Genomic DNA, 15,535 nt, shown 5'->3' with positions numbered 1-15,535 from the left:
GTTTACAAGCCCTGCCACATCCGACGAGCATTGGAGCCGGTGTAGTACGATTCGATCTTAGTCCTGTATTTATGCTTTGCCTGTTTCATGGTTCCTCTGAGGGCATAGCGGGATTTCATATACTTGTCCAGGTTAGAGTCCGCTCCTTGAAAGCGGCAGCTCAACCCTTTAGCTCAGTGCAGATGTTGCCTGTAATCCATGGCTTCTGGTTGGGGAACGTATGTACTGTCAACTGTGGGGACAACGTCATCGATGCATTTATTGATGAAGCCGGTGAGTCCCGGAACATTTTCCAGTATGTGCTGGCAAAACAGTCCTGAAGCTTAGCATTTGCATCATCTGACCCCTTCCGTATTGAGCGAGTCACTGGCACTTCCTGTTTTAGTCTACAAGCAGGAATCAGGCCATAGAATTATGTTCAGATTTGGCGAATGGAGAGAGAGGGAGCGCTTTGTATGCCTCTCTGTGTGTGGAGTAAAGGTTGTCTAGAGCAGTGATTGGGGGGGGGGTTCACGACTGACTTTACACAATGTTAGTGCGTGCACTGCATGGCTTATTGTTGCTGACTTTACACGTGCAGCGCGTCCGCAGTGATGAAATGGCTAGCTACGTTCAGACTCAAGAGGGTTTTCACACCGCACACTCACTGACCAATACAATAACTTTCTCACCCCACACACACACACTGATACAATGAAAATGTAATTCTGCAACATTGTTTGGTTTTAAATGTGACACGTCCATTGAGATAATACAGATCTTTTTGAACAGCTAGTTGATTGACAGCTACCAATGCAGATGTGTTCTGCAGGCATTGCACATGTGGACAGTTAGCTGTCACTTATGTCATGTAGGCTAGCTGTCAGAGTAAAATCATGGACAAGTTTTTAAAACATGCAGCTCCCTTGACAATGGAAGCAGCAGTAGATGACAACAACTAGGCAGACAACCCAGTCCCTATCAAGAAGAGAAAATACTGCCCCGTGACTTCAAATGTGGTTTTATATAAGAAATAGAAGGCAGGCAGGGTGAGTGTAGACCACTGTGCGTCCTATGCAACGAGCTGTTAGCTAATGAGAGCATGAAACCCTCCAAAATGAAAAAGCATCTGGACACCAAGCATCCAAGCCACAAAGATAAGACAGCGGACTCTAAAAAAAAAGTAAATATATGGAGGCCTCACAAGATTCATTGAAGAGCGTATGCAAGGTAGAAGAAAAGGTACTTCGCGCATCATACCGTGTGGCCCAGCGCATTGCTAAGTGCAACAAAAGCCCACACCAGCACAGAGGATACGTGCACTTAAATCTTGGGAGAGTCAGTCGCCAACAAACTTAAAACCAGGCCCCTGTGCAATGACAACACGAGGAGGAGAATCTAGGACATGTCTGAGGCCCGAAAGCCAAACATCAAAGCACATCAGTGCAAACGGCCATTACACACTGCAGCTTTATGAATCCACAGGTGTGGTGGCTAACCATGCAATCCTAATGGTCTTTGTCAGACAGCCACGACTGAGTGAAACGTAAGATATTACAGTTTTTAATGTCCCGTTGGTAGGATAGTCTTGAAGAGAGCCCATCCAGTTTATTCTCCAAAGATTTCACGTTGACCAATAGGACAGATGGTAGAGGTGGGTAACCCACTCGCCGACAGATTCCCACAAGGCACCTGGACCTGCGTCCCTTGTATTGCCGTCTTCTCTTCCTGTGAATGATGATTTTGGCCTGGTCGGGGATCCAGAGTCAATCCTTCGTGTCCAACTCGTTAATGAAAACATCTTCGTCCAGTTCGAGGTGAGTCACTGTCGCTGTTCTGATATAAAGAAGCTCTTTTCAATCAGAAAAAATGGTGGCAGAAACATTCTGTACAAAATAAGAAAACAAACAAAACAGCACAGTTGGTTAGGAGCCTGTAAAACGGCAGCCATCTCATCTGGCGCCATTCTTCCAGGACATGGATCCAGACACACACACTTGTTTTACTATCCTTGTGGGGACCAAACAATTGAGGGGGGGTAAATGTCTCCACTTTTTGAATGTTCCTTGTGAGGACTTCGGGTCCCCACAAGGACAGTAAAACAAAACACTCACACCAGACTGACCGTAGTATAGAGCTGGGTGGCTCTCCTCACACTGTTGTGCAGCTCTGCTACAGCCCATCTACAGATTAACACAGTGACAGGGACTGACCGTAGTATAGAGCTGGGTGGCTCTCCTCACACTGTTGTGCAGCTCTGCTACAGCCCGTCTACAGATTAACACAGTGACAGGGACTGACCGTAGTATAGAGCTGGGTGGCTCTCCTCACACTGTTGTGCAGCTCTGCTACAGCCCATCTACAGATTAACACAGTGACAGGGACTGACCGTAGTATAGAGCTGGGTGGCTCTCCTCACACTGTTGTGCAGCTCTGCTACAGCCCGTCTACAGATTAACACAGTGACAGGGACTGACCGTAGTATAGAGCTGGGTGGCTCTCCTCACACTGTTGTGCAGCTCTGCTACAGCCCATCTACAGATTAACACAGTGACAGGGACTGACCGTAGTATAGAGCTGGGTGGCTCTCCTCACACTGTTGTGCAGCTCTGCTACAGCCCATCTACAGATTAACACAGTGACAGGGACTGACCGTAGTATAGAGCTGGGTGGCTCTCCTCACACTGTTGTACAGCTCTGCTACAGCCCATCTACAGATTAACACAGTGACAGGGACTGACCGTAGTATAGAGCTGGGTGGCTCTCCTCACACTGTTGTGCAGCTCTGCTACAGCCCATCTACAGATTAACACAGTGACAGGGACTGACCGTAGTATAGAGCTGGGTGGCTCTCCTCACACTGTTGTGCAGCTCTGCTACAGCCCGTCTACAGATTAACACAGTGACAGGGACTGACCGTAGTATAGAGCTGGGTGGCTCTCCTCACACTGTTGTGCAGCTCTGCTACAGCCCATCTACAGATTAACACAGTGACAGGGACTGACCGTAGTATAGAGCTGGGTGGCTCTCCTCACACTGTTGTGCAGCTCTGCTACAGCCCATCTACAGATTAACACAGTGACAGGGACTGACCGTAGTATAGAGCTGGGTGGCTCTCCTCACACTGTTGTACAGCTCTGCTACAGCCCATCTACAGATTAACACAGTGACAGGGACTGACCGTAGTATAGAGCTGGGTGGCTCTCCTCACACTGTTGTGCAGCTCTGCTACAGCCCATCTACAGATTAACACAGTGACAGGGACTGACCGTAGTATAGAGCTGGGTGGCTCTCCTCACACTGTTGTGCAGCTCTGCTACAGCCCGTCTACAGATTAACACAGTGACAGGGACTGACCGTAGTATAGAGCTGGGTGGCTCTCCTCACACTGTTGTGCAGCTCTGCTACAGCCCATCTACAGATTAACACAGTGACAGGGACTGACCGTAGTATAGAGCTGGGTGGCTCTCCTCACACTGTTGTGCAGCTCTGCTACAGCCCGCCTACAGATTTCCACAGTGACAGGGGGATCTGTGGTAGAAAACATACATTCTGGTGTCTCATAATCATTAAGGAGCTGAGAGTAGTCAACAGAAACATGCTACAGTGTAACACACACACACATACACACGTAATGAATACAACACACACAAAAGGTAACACGGTATGGATGCATTGGTGTGAGTTAGTCAATTCAAGACAAACAGCACATACAAATAGGCAAAGGGAAGGTTTGAACGCTGAAGGCATTAAGCCGACTCACCGTTCATGCAGCAGTGTTGACAGTAGGAAGGGACAGTAACAGATGGACAAACAGGCCAGAAAGCGCACAGACACTTATGATGAAGAGAAGGGTGAAGCGGAGGTAGAGAGATGGAGTGACGGAGAGGAAGAGTGGCGGTGAGGATGATAGAGGAGCGTCTGCGTTGATTCAGACCTGGCTGGGGGTCGAAAGTCAAGGTGTTGGCCTGGACCGACACTAGAAGGGGCGCTCTACACACCGCCTCCTCCAAATCTGGAGCACTGAGAAGGGAAAGGTTTCACGGGGAAACTGAGAGTTTGGATTGTATCGTTGTATTTAGGGGTCTCTGCCCTCAAACGACACCTTAGTCACCAAATGTTTGAATACTTTGTTTTCTAGCCAAACATACTGCACTATGAAGAATTTATAAGGGTGCTATTTGAGTGTATCCTAAGTAAATAGACTACAGTTTACCTTTCCGAGTGCTTTATAGGAAGTGAGGTAGGTGAGGCGGACACCAGCTGGACGTTACCCCGAAGCCCTTGCATCTGGGCCGTAGTCAGGGAGAGGCGTTTACCGAAGGCTGCAGGGACAGACAGCCCCAGGTTGATTAGTATCAATGCCTTTAAGTTCACTAAACATTCCTTTAATCAACACTTTTCAGTATCTATAACATCCTCAATACAACATGTAAAAAAAAAATCTCATTTCATACTTGCTTTGTGATGATGTCCTCTAATAACCTTGAAACTTTACAAAAAACAATTCTGGCATACTTTGGTGTTGTTTCCCGAGGGCAAGGTCTCTCGTCGGGGAAACAGTCCAATCAGGTTGCGGTTTGGTCTCCGGGCAGAGGCTGCACCGAGGGCTGAGTGGCTGTTTGCTGGGCAGGGGAATGCGGGAGGGCTGGATGCTCTGGGGCAAGCTGGGATTGGGCGAGACTGTCGCACATGGAGGAGAAGGGGAGGGGCCAGGGAGAGGACAGGGAGAAGGGGAAGAGAGAGAAGACGAGCGGGAACAGAGAGAGTGGGAAGAGGGGAAACAAGGAGAGGAGGAAGTGAGGCGGGGTGGTTCAGCCTCCAGTAGCCCACAAAAAGGCTTCCTGCTCTTGGGGCTGTAAGGTGTGTTTCTACTCCCTCCACTACCATCCTCCAGGCCTTGTGGTGTTAGGGAAGCATGGCAGGACAGTAAGCCCAGATGGAAGCCCTCTGCCAGGGATGCAGAGTGGCTGGTCTTGGCCATGGAGCTGGTGGTGGGACTCATGTAGTCGCAGGGGGATCTGTACTTGGGGATTTCTGAGGGCAGGCAGGAGACAAGAGAGGGGGGAGGGGAGGTAGAGGAGGGAGAAGGGAGAAGGGAGTGGGCTTTCGAAGGGTGTATATCGAAGGGGAGGTGCTGGGGGCGAGGGCACATCTCTCCTCTACCACTGGAGGGGTTTAGGGAGCGGGGGACTATGGGGGGGGGACAGATCCAGGATCATGAGACAGTAGAGAGGATAGAAGAAAAACAGAATGCTGCTTATTGTCAATTAGACAACCAATGTAATGTAAACTATTTTTTAAATGTCACATGTATATACAGAGACAGGTGTTTACTAAGCCATCAATCTTGTTTTGATATCATGTGGCTTGTGCTGTACTCCCCCTCGGAGATTAGATTATTAATGTGTACAGTATTATAATGTGTACAGTATTATAATGTATGTGCTGTACTCCCCCTCTGAGGTTAGATTATTAATGTGTACAGTATTATAATGTATGTGCTGTACTCCCCCTCTGAGGTTAGATTATTAATATGTACAGTATTATAATGTATGTGCTGTACTCCCCCTCGGAGGTTAGATTATTAATATGTACAGTATTATAATGTATGTGCTGTACTCCCCCTCGGAGGTTAGATTATTAATATGTACAGTATTATAATGTATGTGCTGTACTCCCCTTCTGAGGTTAGATTATAATGTGTACAGTATTATAATGTATGTGCTGTACTCCCCTCTGAGGTTAGATTATTAATATGTACAGTATTATAATGTGTACAGTATTATAATGTATGTGCTGTACTCCCCTCTGAGGTTAGATTATTAATATGTACAGTATTATAATGTATGTGCTGTACTCCCCTCGGAGGTTAGATTATTAATATGTACAGTATTATAATGTATGTGCTGTACTCCCCCTCGGAGGTTAGATTATTAATATGTACAGTATTATAATGTATGTGCTGTACTCCCCTTCTGAGGTTAGATTATAATGTGTACAGTATTATAATGTATGTGCTGTACTCCCCCTCTGAGGTTAGATTATTAATATGTACAGTATTATAATGTGTACAGTATTATAATGTATGTGCTGTACTCCCCCTATGAGGTTAGATTATTAATATGTACAGTATTATAATGTATGTGCTGTACTCCCCCTCTGAGGTTAGATTATTAATATGTACAGTATTATAATGTATGTGCTGTACTCCCCCTCGGAGGTTAGATTATTAATATGTACAGTATTATAATGTATGTGCTGTACTCCCCCTCGGAGGTTAGATTATTAATATGTACAGTATTATAATGTATGTGCTGTACTCCCCTTCTGAGGTTAGATTATAATGTGTACAGTATTATAATGTATGTGCTGTACTCCCCCTCTGAGGTTAGATTATTAATATGTACAGTATTATAATGTGTACAGTATTATAATGTATGTGCTGTACTCCCCCTCTGAGGTTAGATTATTAATATATTAATATGTACAGTATTATAATGTATGTGCTGTACTCCCCCTCGGAGGTTAGATTATTAATATGTACAGTATTATAATGTATGTGCTGTACTCCCCCTCGGAGGTTAGATTATTAATATGTACAGTATTATAATGTATGTGCTGTACTCCCCTTCTGAGGTTAGATTATAATGTGTACAGTATTATAATGTATGTGCTGTACTCCCCCTCTGAGGTTAGATTATTAATATATACAGTATTATAATATGTACAGTATTATAATGTATGTGCTGTACTCCCCCTCGGAGGTTAGATTATTAATATATACAGTATTATAATGTGTACAGTATTATAATGTATGTGCTGTACTCCCCCTCTGAGGTTAGACTATTAATATATACAGTATTATAATGTATGTGCTGTACTCCCCCCTGAGGTTAGATTATTAATATGTACAGTATTATAATGTATGTGCTGTACTCCCCCTCTGAGGTTAGATTATTAATATGTACAGTATTATAATGTGTACAGTATTATAATGTATGTGCTGTACTCCCCCTCGGAGGTTAGATTATTAATATGTACAGTATTATAATGTATGTGCTGTACTCCCCCTCGGAGGTTAGATTATTAATATGTACAGTATTATAATGTATGTGCTGTACTCCCCCTCGGAGGTTAGATTATTAATATATACAGTATTATAATGTATGTGCTGTACTCCCCCTCTGAGGTTAGATTATTAATATGTACAGTATTATAATGTATGTGCTGTACTCCCCTCTGAGGTTAGATTATTAATATGTACAGTATTATAATGTATGTGCTGTACTCCCCCTCTGAGGTTAGATTATTAATATGTACAGTATTATAATGTATGTGCTGTACTCCCCCTCGGAGGTTAGATTATTAATATGTACAGTATTATAATGTGTACAGTATTATAATGTATGTGCTGTACTCCCCCTCGGAGGTTAGATTATTAATATGTACAGTATTATAATGTATGTGCTGTACTCCCCCTCGGAGGTTAGATTATTAATATATACAGTATTATAATGTATGTGCTGTACTCCCCCTCGGAGGTTAGATTATTAATATGTACAGTATTATAATGTGTACAGTATTATAATGTATGTGCTGTACTCCCCCTCGGAGGTTAGATTATTAATGTGTACAGTATTATAATGTGTACAGTATTATAATGTATGTGCTGTACTCCCCCTCGGAGGTTAGATTATTAATATGTACAGTATTATAATGTATGTGCTGTACTCCCCCTCGGAGGTTAGATTATTAATATATACAGTATTATAATGTATGTGCTGTACTCCCCCTCTGAGGTTAGATTATTAATATGTACAGTATTATAATGTATGTGCTGTACTCCCCCTCGGAGGTTAGATTATTAATATGTACAGTATTATAATGTATGTGCTGTACTCCCCCTCTGAGGTTAGATTATTAATATGTACAGTATTATAATGTATGTGCTGTACTCCCCTCGGAGGTTAGATTATTAATATGTACAGTATTATAATGTATGTGCTGTACTCCCCCTCGGAGGTTAGATTATTAATATGTACAGTATTATAATGTATGTGCTGTACTCCCCCTCGGAGGTTAGATTATTAATATGTACAGTATTATAATGTATGTGCTGTACTCCCCCTCGGAGGTTAGATTATTAATGTGTACAGTATTATAATGTATGTGCTGTACTCCCCCTCGGAGGTTAGATTATTAATATGTACAGTATTATAATGTGTACAGTATTATAATGTATGTGCTGTACTCCCCCTCGGAGGTTAGATTATTAATATGTACAGTATTATAATGTATGTGCTGTACTCCCCCTCTGAGGTTAGATTATTAATATGTACAGTATTATAATGTATGTGCTGTACTCCCCCTCGGAGGTTAGATTATTAATGTGTACAGTATTATAATGTATGTGCTGTACTCCCCCTCGGAGGTTAGATTATTAATATGTACAGTATTATAATGTGTACAGTATTATAATGTATGTGCTGTACTCCCCATCGGAGGTTAGATTATTAATATGTACAGTATTATAATGTGTACAGTATTATAATGTATGTGCTGTACTCCCCCTCGGAGGTTAGATTATTAATGTGTACAGTATTATAATGTATGTGCTGTACTCCCCCTCGCAGGTTAGATTATTAATATGTACAGTATTATAATGTGTACATTATTATAATGTATGTGCTGTACTCCCCCTCTGAGGTTAGATTATTAATATATACAGTATTATAATGTATGTGCTGTACTCCCCCTCGGAGGTTAGATTATTAATATGTACAGTACTATAATGTATGTGCTGTACTCCCCCTCGGAGGTCAGATTATTAATATGTACAGTATTATAATGTATGTGCTGTACTCCCCCTCTGAGGTTAGATTATTAATATATACAGTATTATAATGTATGTGCTGTACTCCCCCTCGGAGGTTAGATTATTAATATATACAGTATTATAATGTGTACAGTATTATAATGTATGTGCTGTACTCCCCCTCTGAGGTTAGATTATTAATATATACAGTATTATAATATGTACAGTATTATAATGTATGTGCTGTACTCCCCCTCGGAGGTTAGATTATTAATATATACAGTATTATATAATATGTACAGTATTATAATGTATGTGCTGTACTCCCCCTCGGAGGTTAGATTATTAATATATACAGTATTATAATGTATGTGCTGTACTCCCCCTCTGAGGTTAGATTATTAATATATACAGTATTATAATGTATGTGCTGTACTCCCCCTCGGAGGTTAGATTATTAATATGTACAGTATTATAATGTATGTGCTGTACTCCCCTTCTGAGGTTAGATTATTAATGTGTACAGTATTATAATGTATGTGCTGTACTCCCCCTCGGAGGTTAGATTATTAATATATACAGTATTATAATGTATGTGCTGTACTCCCCCTCGGAGGTTAGATTATTAATGTGTACAGTATTATAATGTGTACAGTATTATAATGTATGTGCTGTACTCCCCCTCGGAGGTTAGATTATTAATATATACAGTATTATAATGTGTACAGTATTATAATGTATGTGCTGTACTCCCCTCGGAGGTTAGATTATTAATATGTACAGTATTATAATGTATGTGCTGTACTCCCCCTCTGAGGTTAGATTATTAATATGTACAGTATTATAATGTATGTGCTGTTCTCCCCCTCGGAGGTTAGATTATTAATATGTACAGTATTATAATGTATGTGCTGTACTCCCCCTCGGAGGTTAGATTATTAATATATACAGTATTATAATGTGTACAGTATTATAATGTATGTGCTGTACTCCCCCTCGGAGGTTAGATTATTAATATGTACAGTATTATAATGTATGTGCTGTACTCCCCCTCGGAGGTTAGATTATTAATATGTACAGTATTATAATGTATGTGCTGTACTCCCCCTCTGAGGTTAGATTATTAATATGTACAGTATTATAATGTATGTGCTGTACTCCCCCTCTGAGGTTAGATTATTAATATATACAGTATTATAATATGTACAGTATTATAATGTATGTGCTGTACTCCCCCTCGGAGGTTAGATTATTAATGTGTACAGTATTATAATGTATGTGCTGTACTCCCCCTCGGAGGTTAGATTATTAATGTGTACAGTATTATAATGTGTACAGTATTATAATGTATGTGCTGTACTCCCCCTCTGAGGTTAGATTATTAATATGTACAGTATTATAATGTGTACAGTATTATAATGTATGTGCTGTACTCCCCCTCGGAGGTTAGATTATTAATATATACAGTATTATAATGTATGTGCTGTACTCCCCCTCGGAGGTTAGATTATTAATATGTACAGTATTATAATGTGTACAGTATTATAATGTATGTGCTGTACTCCCCTCTGAGGTTAGATTATTAATATGTACAGTATTATAATGTGTACAGTATTATAATGTATGTGCTGTACTCCCCCTCTGAGGTTAGATTATTAATATGTACAGTATTATGTGTACAGTATTATAATGTATGTGCTGTACTCCCCCTCTGAGGTTAGATTATTAATATGTACAGTATTATAATGTATGTGCTGTACTCCCCCTCGGAGGTTAGATTATTAATATATACAGTATTATAATGTGTACAGTATTATAATGTATGTGCTGTACTCCCCCTCTGAGGTTAGATTATTAATATATACAGTATTATAATGTGTACAGTATTATAATGTATGTGCTGTACTCCCCCTCTGAGGTTAGATTATTAATGTGTACAGTATTATAATGTATGTGCTGTACTCCCCTCTGAGGTTAGATTATTAATATGTACAGTATTATAATGTGTACAGTATTATAATGTATGTGCTGTACTCCCCCTCTGAGGTTAGATTATTAATATGTACAGTATTATAATGTGTACAGTATTATAATGTATGTGCTGTACTCCCCCTCTGAGGTTAGATTATTAATGTGTACAGTATTATAATGTATGTGCTGTACTCCCCCTCTGAGGTTAGATTATTAATATGTACAGTATTATAATGTGTACAGTATTATAATGTATGTGCTGTACTCCCCCTCGGAGGTTAGATTATTAATATATACAGTATTATAATGTGTACAGTATTATAATGTATGTGCTGTACTCCCCCTCGGAGGTTAGATTATTAATATGTACAGTATTATAATGTATGTGCTGTACTCCCCCTCGGAGGTTAGATTATTAATATGTACAGTATTATAATGTATGTGCTGTACTCCCCCTCTGAGGTTAGATTATTAATATATACAGTATTATAATGTGTACAGTATTATAATGTATGTGCTGTACTCCCCCTCGGAGGTTAGATTATTAATATATACAATATTATAATGTATGTGCTGTACTCCCCCTCTGAGGTTAGATTATTAATATGTACAGTATTATAATGTATGTGCTGTACTCCCCCTCGGAGGTTAGATTATTAATATGTACAGTATTATAATGTATGTGCTGTACTCCCCTCTGAGGTTAGATTATTAATATGTACAGTATTATAATGTATGTGCTGTACTCCCCCTCGGAGGTTAGATTATTAATATGTACAGTATTATAATGTATGTGCTGTACTCCCCCTCTGAGGTTAGATTATTAATATATACAGTATTATAATGTGTACAGTATTATAATGTATGTGCTGTACTCCCCCTCGGAGGTTAGATTATTAATATATACAGTATTATAATGTGTACAGTATTATAATATGTACAGTATTATAATGTATGTGCTGTACTCCCCTCGGAGGTTAGATTATTAATATGTACAGTATTATAATATGTACAGTATTATAATGTATGTGCTGTACTCCCCCTCGGAGGTTAGATTATTAATATGTACAGTATTATAATGTATGTGCTGTACTCCCCCTCTGAGGTTAGATTATTAATATGTACAGTATTATAATGTGTACAGTATTATAATGTATGTGCTGTACTCCCCCTCGGAGGTTAGATTATTAATATGTACACAGTATTATAATGTGTACAGTATTATAATGTATGTGCTGTACTCCCCCTCGGAGGTTAGATTATTAATATGTACAGTATTATAATGTGTACAGTATTATAATGTATGTGCTGTACTCCCCCTCGGAGGTTAGATTATTAATGTGTACAGTATTATAATATGTACAGTATTATAATGTATGTGCTGTACTCCCCCTCGGAGGTTAGATTATTAATATGTACAGTATTATAATGTATGTGCTGTACTCCCCCTCGGAGGTTAGATTATTAATATATACAGTATTATAATGTATGTGCTGTACTCCCCCTCTGAGGTTAGATTATTAATATGTACAGTATTATAATGTATGTGCTGTACTCCCCCTCTGAGGTTAGATTATTAATATGTACAGTATTATAATGTATGTGCTGTACTCCCCCTCGGAGGTTAGATTATTAATATGTACAGTATTATAATGTATGTGCTGTACTCCCCCTCTGAGGTTAGATTATTAATATGTACAGTATTATAATGTATGTGCTGTACTCCCCCTCTGAGGTTAGATTATTAATATGTACAGTATTATAATGTATGTGCTGTACTCCCCTCGGAGGTTAGATTATTAATATATACAGTATTATAATGTATGTGCTGTACTCCCCTCTGAGGTTAGATTATTAATATGTACAGTATTATAATGTATGTGCTGTACTCCCCTCTGAGGTTAGATTATTAATATGTACAGTATTATAATGTGTACAGTATTATAATGTATGTGCTGTACTCCCCCTCGGAGGTTAGATTATTAATATATACAGTATTATAATGTATGTGCTGTACTCCCCCTCTGAGGTTAGATTATTAATATGTACAGTATTATAATGTATGTGCTGTACTCCCCCTCTGAGGTTAGATTATTAATATGTACAGTATTATAATGTGTACAGTATTATAATGTATGTGCTGTACTCCCCTCTGAGGTTAGATTATTAATATGTACAGTATTATAATGTATGTGCTGTACTCCCCCTCGGAGGTTAGATTATTAATATGTACAGTATTATAATGTATGTGCTGTACTCCCCCTCGGAGGTTAGATTATTAATGTGTACAGTATTATAATGTGTACAGTATTATAATGTATGTGCTGTACTCCCCCTCGGAGGTTAGATTATTAATGTGTACAGTATTATAATGTATGTGCTGTACTCCCCCTCTGAGGTTAGATTATTAATATGTACAGTATTATAATGTGTACAGTATTATAATGTATGTGCTGTACTCCCCCTCTGAGGTTAGATTATTAATGTGTACAGTATTATAATGTGTACAGTATTATAATGTATGTGCTGTACTCCCCCTCTGAGGTTAGATTATTAATATGTACAGTATTATAATGTATGTGCTGTACTCCCCCTCGGAGGTTAGATTATTAATATGTACAGTATTATAATGTGTACAGTATTATAATGTATGTGCTGTACTCCCCCTCGGAGGTTAGATTATTAATATATACAGTATTATAATGTATGTGCTGTACTCCCCCTCGGAGGTTAGATTATTAATATGTACAGTATTATAATGTGTACAGTATTATAATGTATGTGCTGTACTCCCCCTCTGAGGTTAGATTATTAATATGTACAGTATTATAATGTGTACAGTATTATAATGTATGTGCTGTACTCCCCCTCTGAGGTTAGATTATTAATATGTACAGTATTATGTGTACAGTATTATAATGTATGTGCTGTACTCCCCCTCTGAGGTTAGATTATTAATATGTACAGTATTATAATGTATGTGCTGTACTCCCCCTCGGAGGTCAGATTATTAATATATACAGTATTATAATGTGTACAGTATTATAATGTATGTGCTGTACTCCCCCTCTGAGGTTAGATTATTAATATGTACAGTATTATAATGTATGTGCTGTACTCCCCTCTGAGGTTAGATTATTAATATGTACAGTATTATAATGTGTACAGTATTATAATGTATGTGCTGTACTCCCCCTCTGAGGTTAGATTATTAATGTGTACAGTATTATAATGTATGTGCTGTACTCCCCCTCTGAGGTTAGATTATTAATATGTACAGTATTATAATGTGTACAGTATTATAATGTATGTGCTGTACTCCCCCTCTGAGGTTAGATTATTAATATGTACAGTATTATAATGTGTACAGTATTATAATGTATGTGCTGTACTCCCCCTCTGAGGTTAGATTATTAATGTGTACAGTATTATAATGTATGTGCTGTACTCCCCCTCTGAGGTTAGATTATTAATGTGTACAGTATTATAATGTATGTGCTGTACTCCCCCTCTGAGGTTAGATTATTAATATGTACAGTATTATAATGTGTACAGTATTATAATATATGTGCTGTACTCCCCCTCGGAGGTTAGATTATTAATATGTACAGTATTATAATGTATGTGCTGTACTCCCCCTCTGAGGTTAGATTATTAATATGTACAGTATTATAATGTATGTGCTGTACTCCCCCTCGGAGGTTAGATTATTAATATGTACAGTATTATAATGTATGTGCTGTACTCCCCCTCTGAGGTTAGATTATTAATATATACAGTATTATAATGTATGTGCTGTACTCCCCCTCTGAGGTTAGATTATTAATATATACAGTATTATAATGTGTACAGTATTATAATGTATGTGCTGTACTCCCCCTCGGAGGTTAGATTATTAATATATACAGTATTATAATGTATGTGCTGTACTCCCCCTCTGAGGTTAGATTATTAATATGTACAGTATTATAATGTATGTGCTGTACTCCCCCTCGGAGGTTAGATTATTAATATGTACAGTATTATAATGTATGTGCTGTACTCCCCCTCTGAGGTTAGATTATTAATATGTACAGTATTATAATGTATGTGCTGTACTCCCCCTCGGAGGTTAGATTATTAATATGTACAGTATTATAATGTATGTGCTGTACTCCCCCTCTGAGGTTAGATTATTAATATATACAGTATTATAATGTGTACAGTATTATAATGTATGTGCTGTACTCCCCCTCGGAGGTTAGATTATTAATATATACAGTATTATAATGTGTACAGTATTATAATATGTACAGTATTATAATGTATGTGCTGTACTCCCCCTCGGAGGTTAGATTATTAATATGTACAGTATTATAATGTGTACAGTATTATAATGTATGTGCTGTACTCCCCCTCGGAGGTTAGATTATTAATATGTACAGTATTATAATGTATGTGCTGTACTCCCCCTCTGAGGTTAGATTATTAATATGTACAGTATTATAATGTGTACAGTATTATAATGTATGTGCTGTACTCCCCCTCGGAGGTTAGATTATTAATATGTACAGTATTATAATGTGTACAGTATTATAATGTATGTGCTGTACTCCCCCTCGGAGGTTAGATTATTAATATGTACAGTATTATAATGTGTACAGTATTATAATGTATGTGCTGTACTCCCCCTCGGAGGTTAGATTATTAATGTGTACAGTATTATAATATGTACAGTATTATAATGTATGTGCTGTACTCCCCCTCGGAGGTTAGATTATTAATATG

At 38.7% G+C, this 15,535-nt stretch overlaps 1 protein-coding gene across 1 annotated transcript in view; it reads right to left on the bottom strand.

The window, feature by feature from the left end:
* Positions 1–4,469: 4,469 nt before the first annotated feature.
* Positions 4,470–15,535, bottom strand: part of LOC135505525 (mitogen-activated protein kinase-binding protein 1-like) — a 58,276-nt gene continuing 47,210 nt past the window's right edge. Inside the window, 2 exon segments of the mRNA XM_064924593.1 lie at positions 4,470–4,765; positions 4,768–5,172. Coding sequence (XP_064780665.1) covers positions 4,548–4,765; positions 4,768–5,172 — 623 coding nt within the window. The 3' untranslated portion in view covers positions 4,470–4,547.

This window comes from Oncorhynchus masou, chromosome 19, assembly GCF_036934945.1.
Source record: "Oncorhynchus masou masou isolate Uvic2021 chromosome 19, UVic_Omas_1.1, whole genome shotgun sequence".
Lineage (NCBI taxonomy): Eukaryota > Metazoa > Chordata > Actinopteri > Salmoniformes > Salmonidae > Oncorhynchus > Oncorhynchus masou.
The sequence above is the reverse complement of the archived record's forward strand: the minus strand, read 5'-3'. Positions and strand labels throughout refer to the sequence as shown.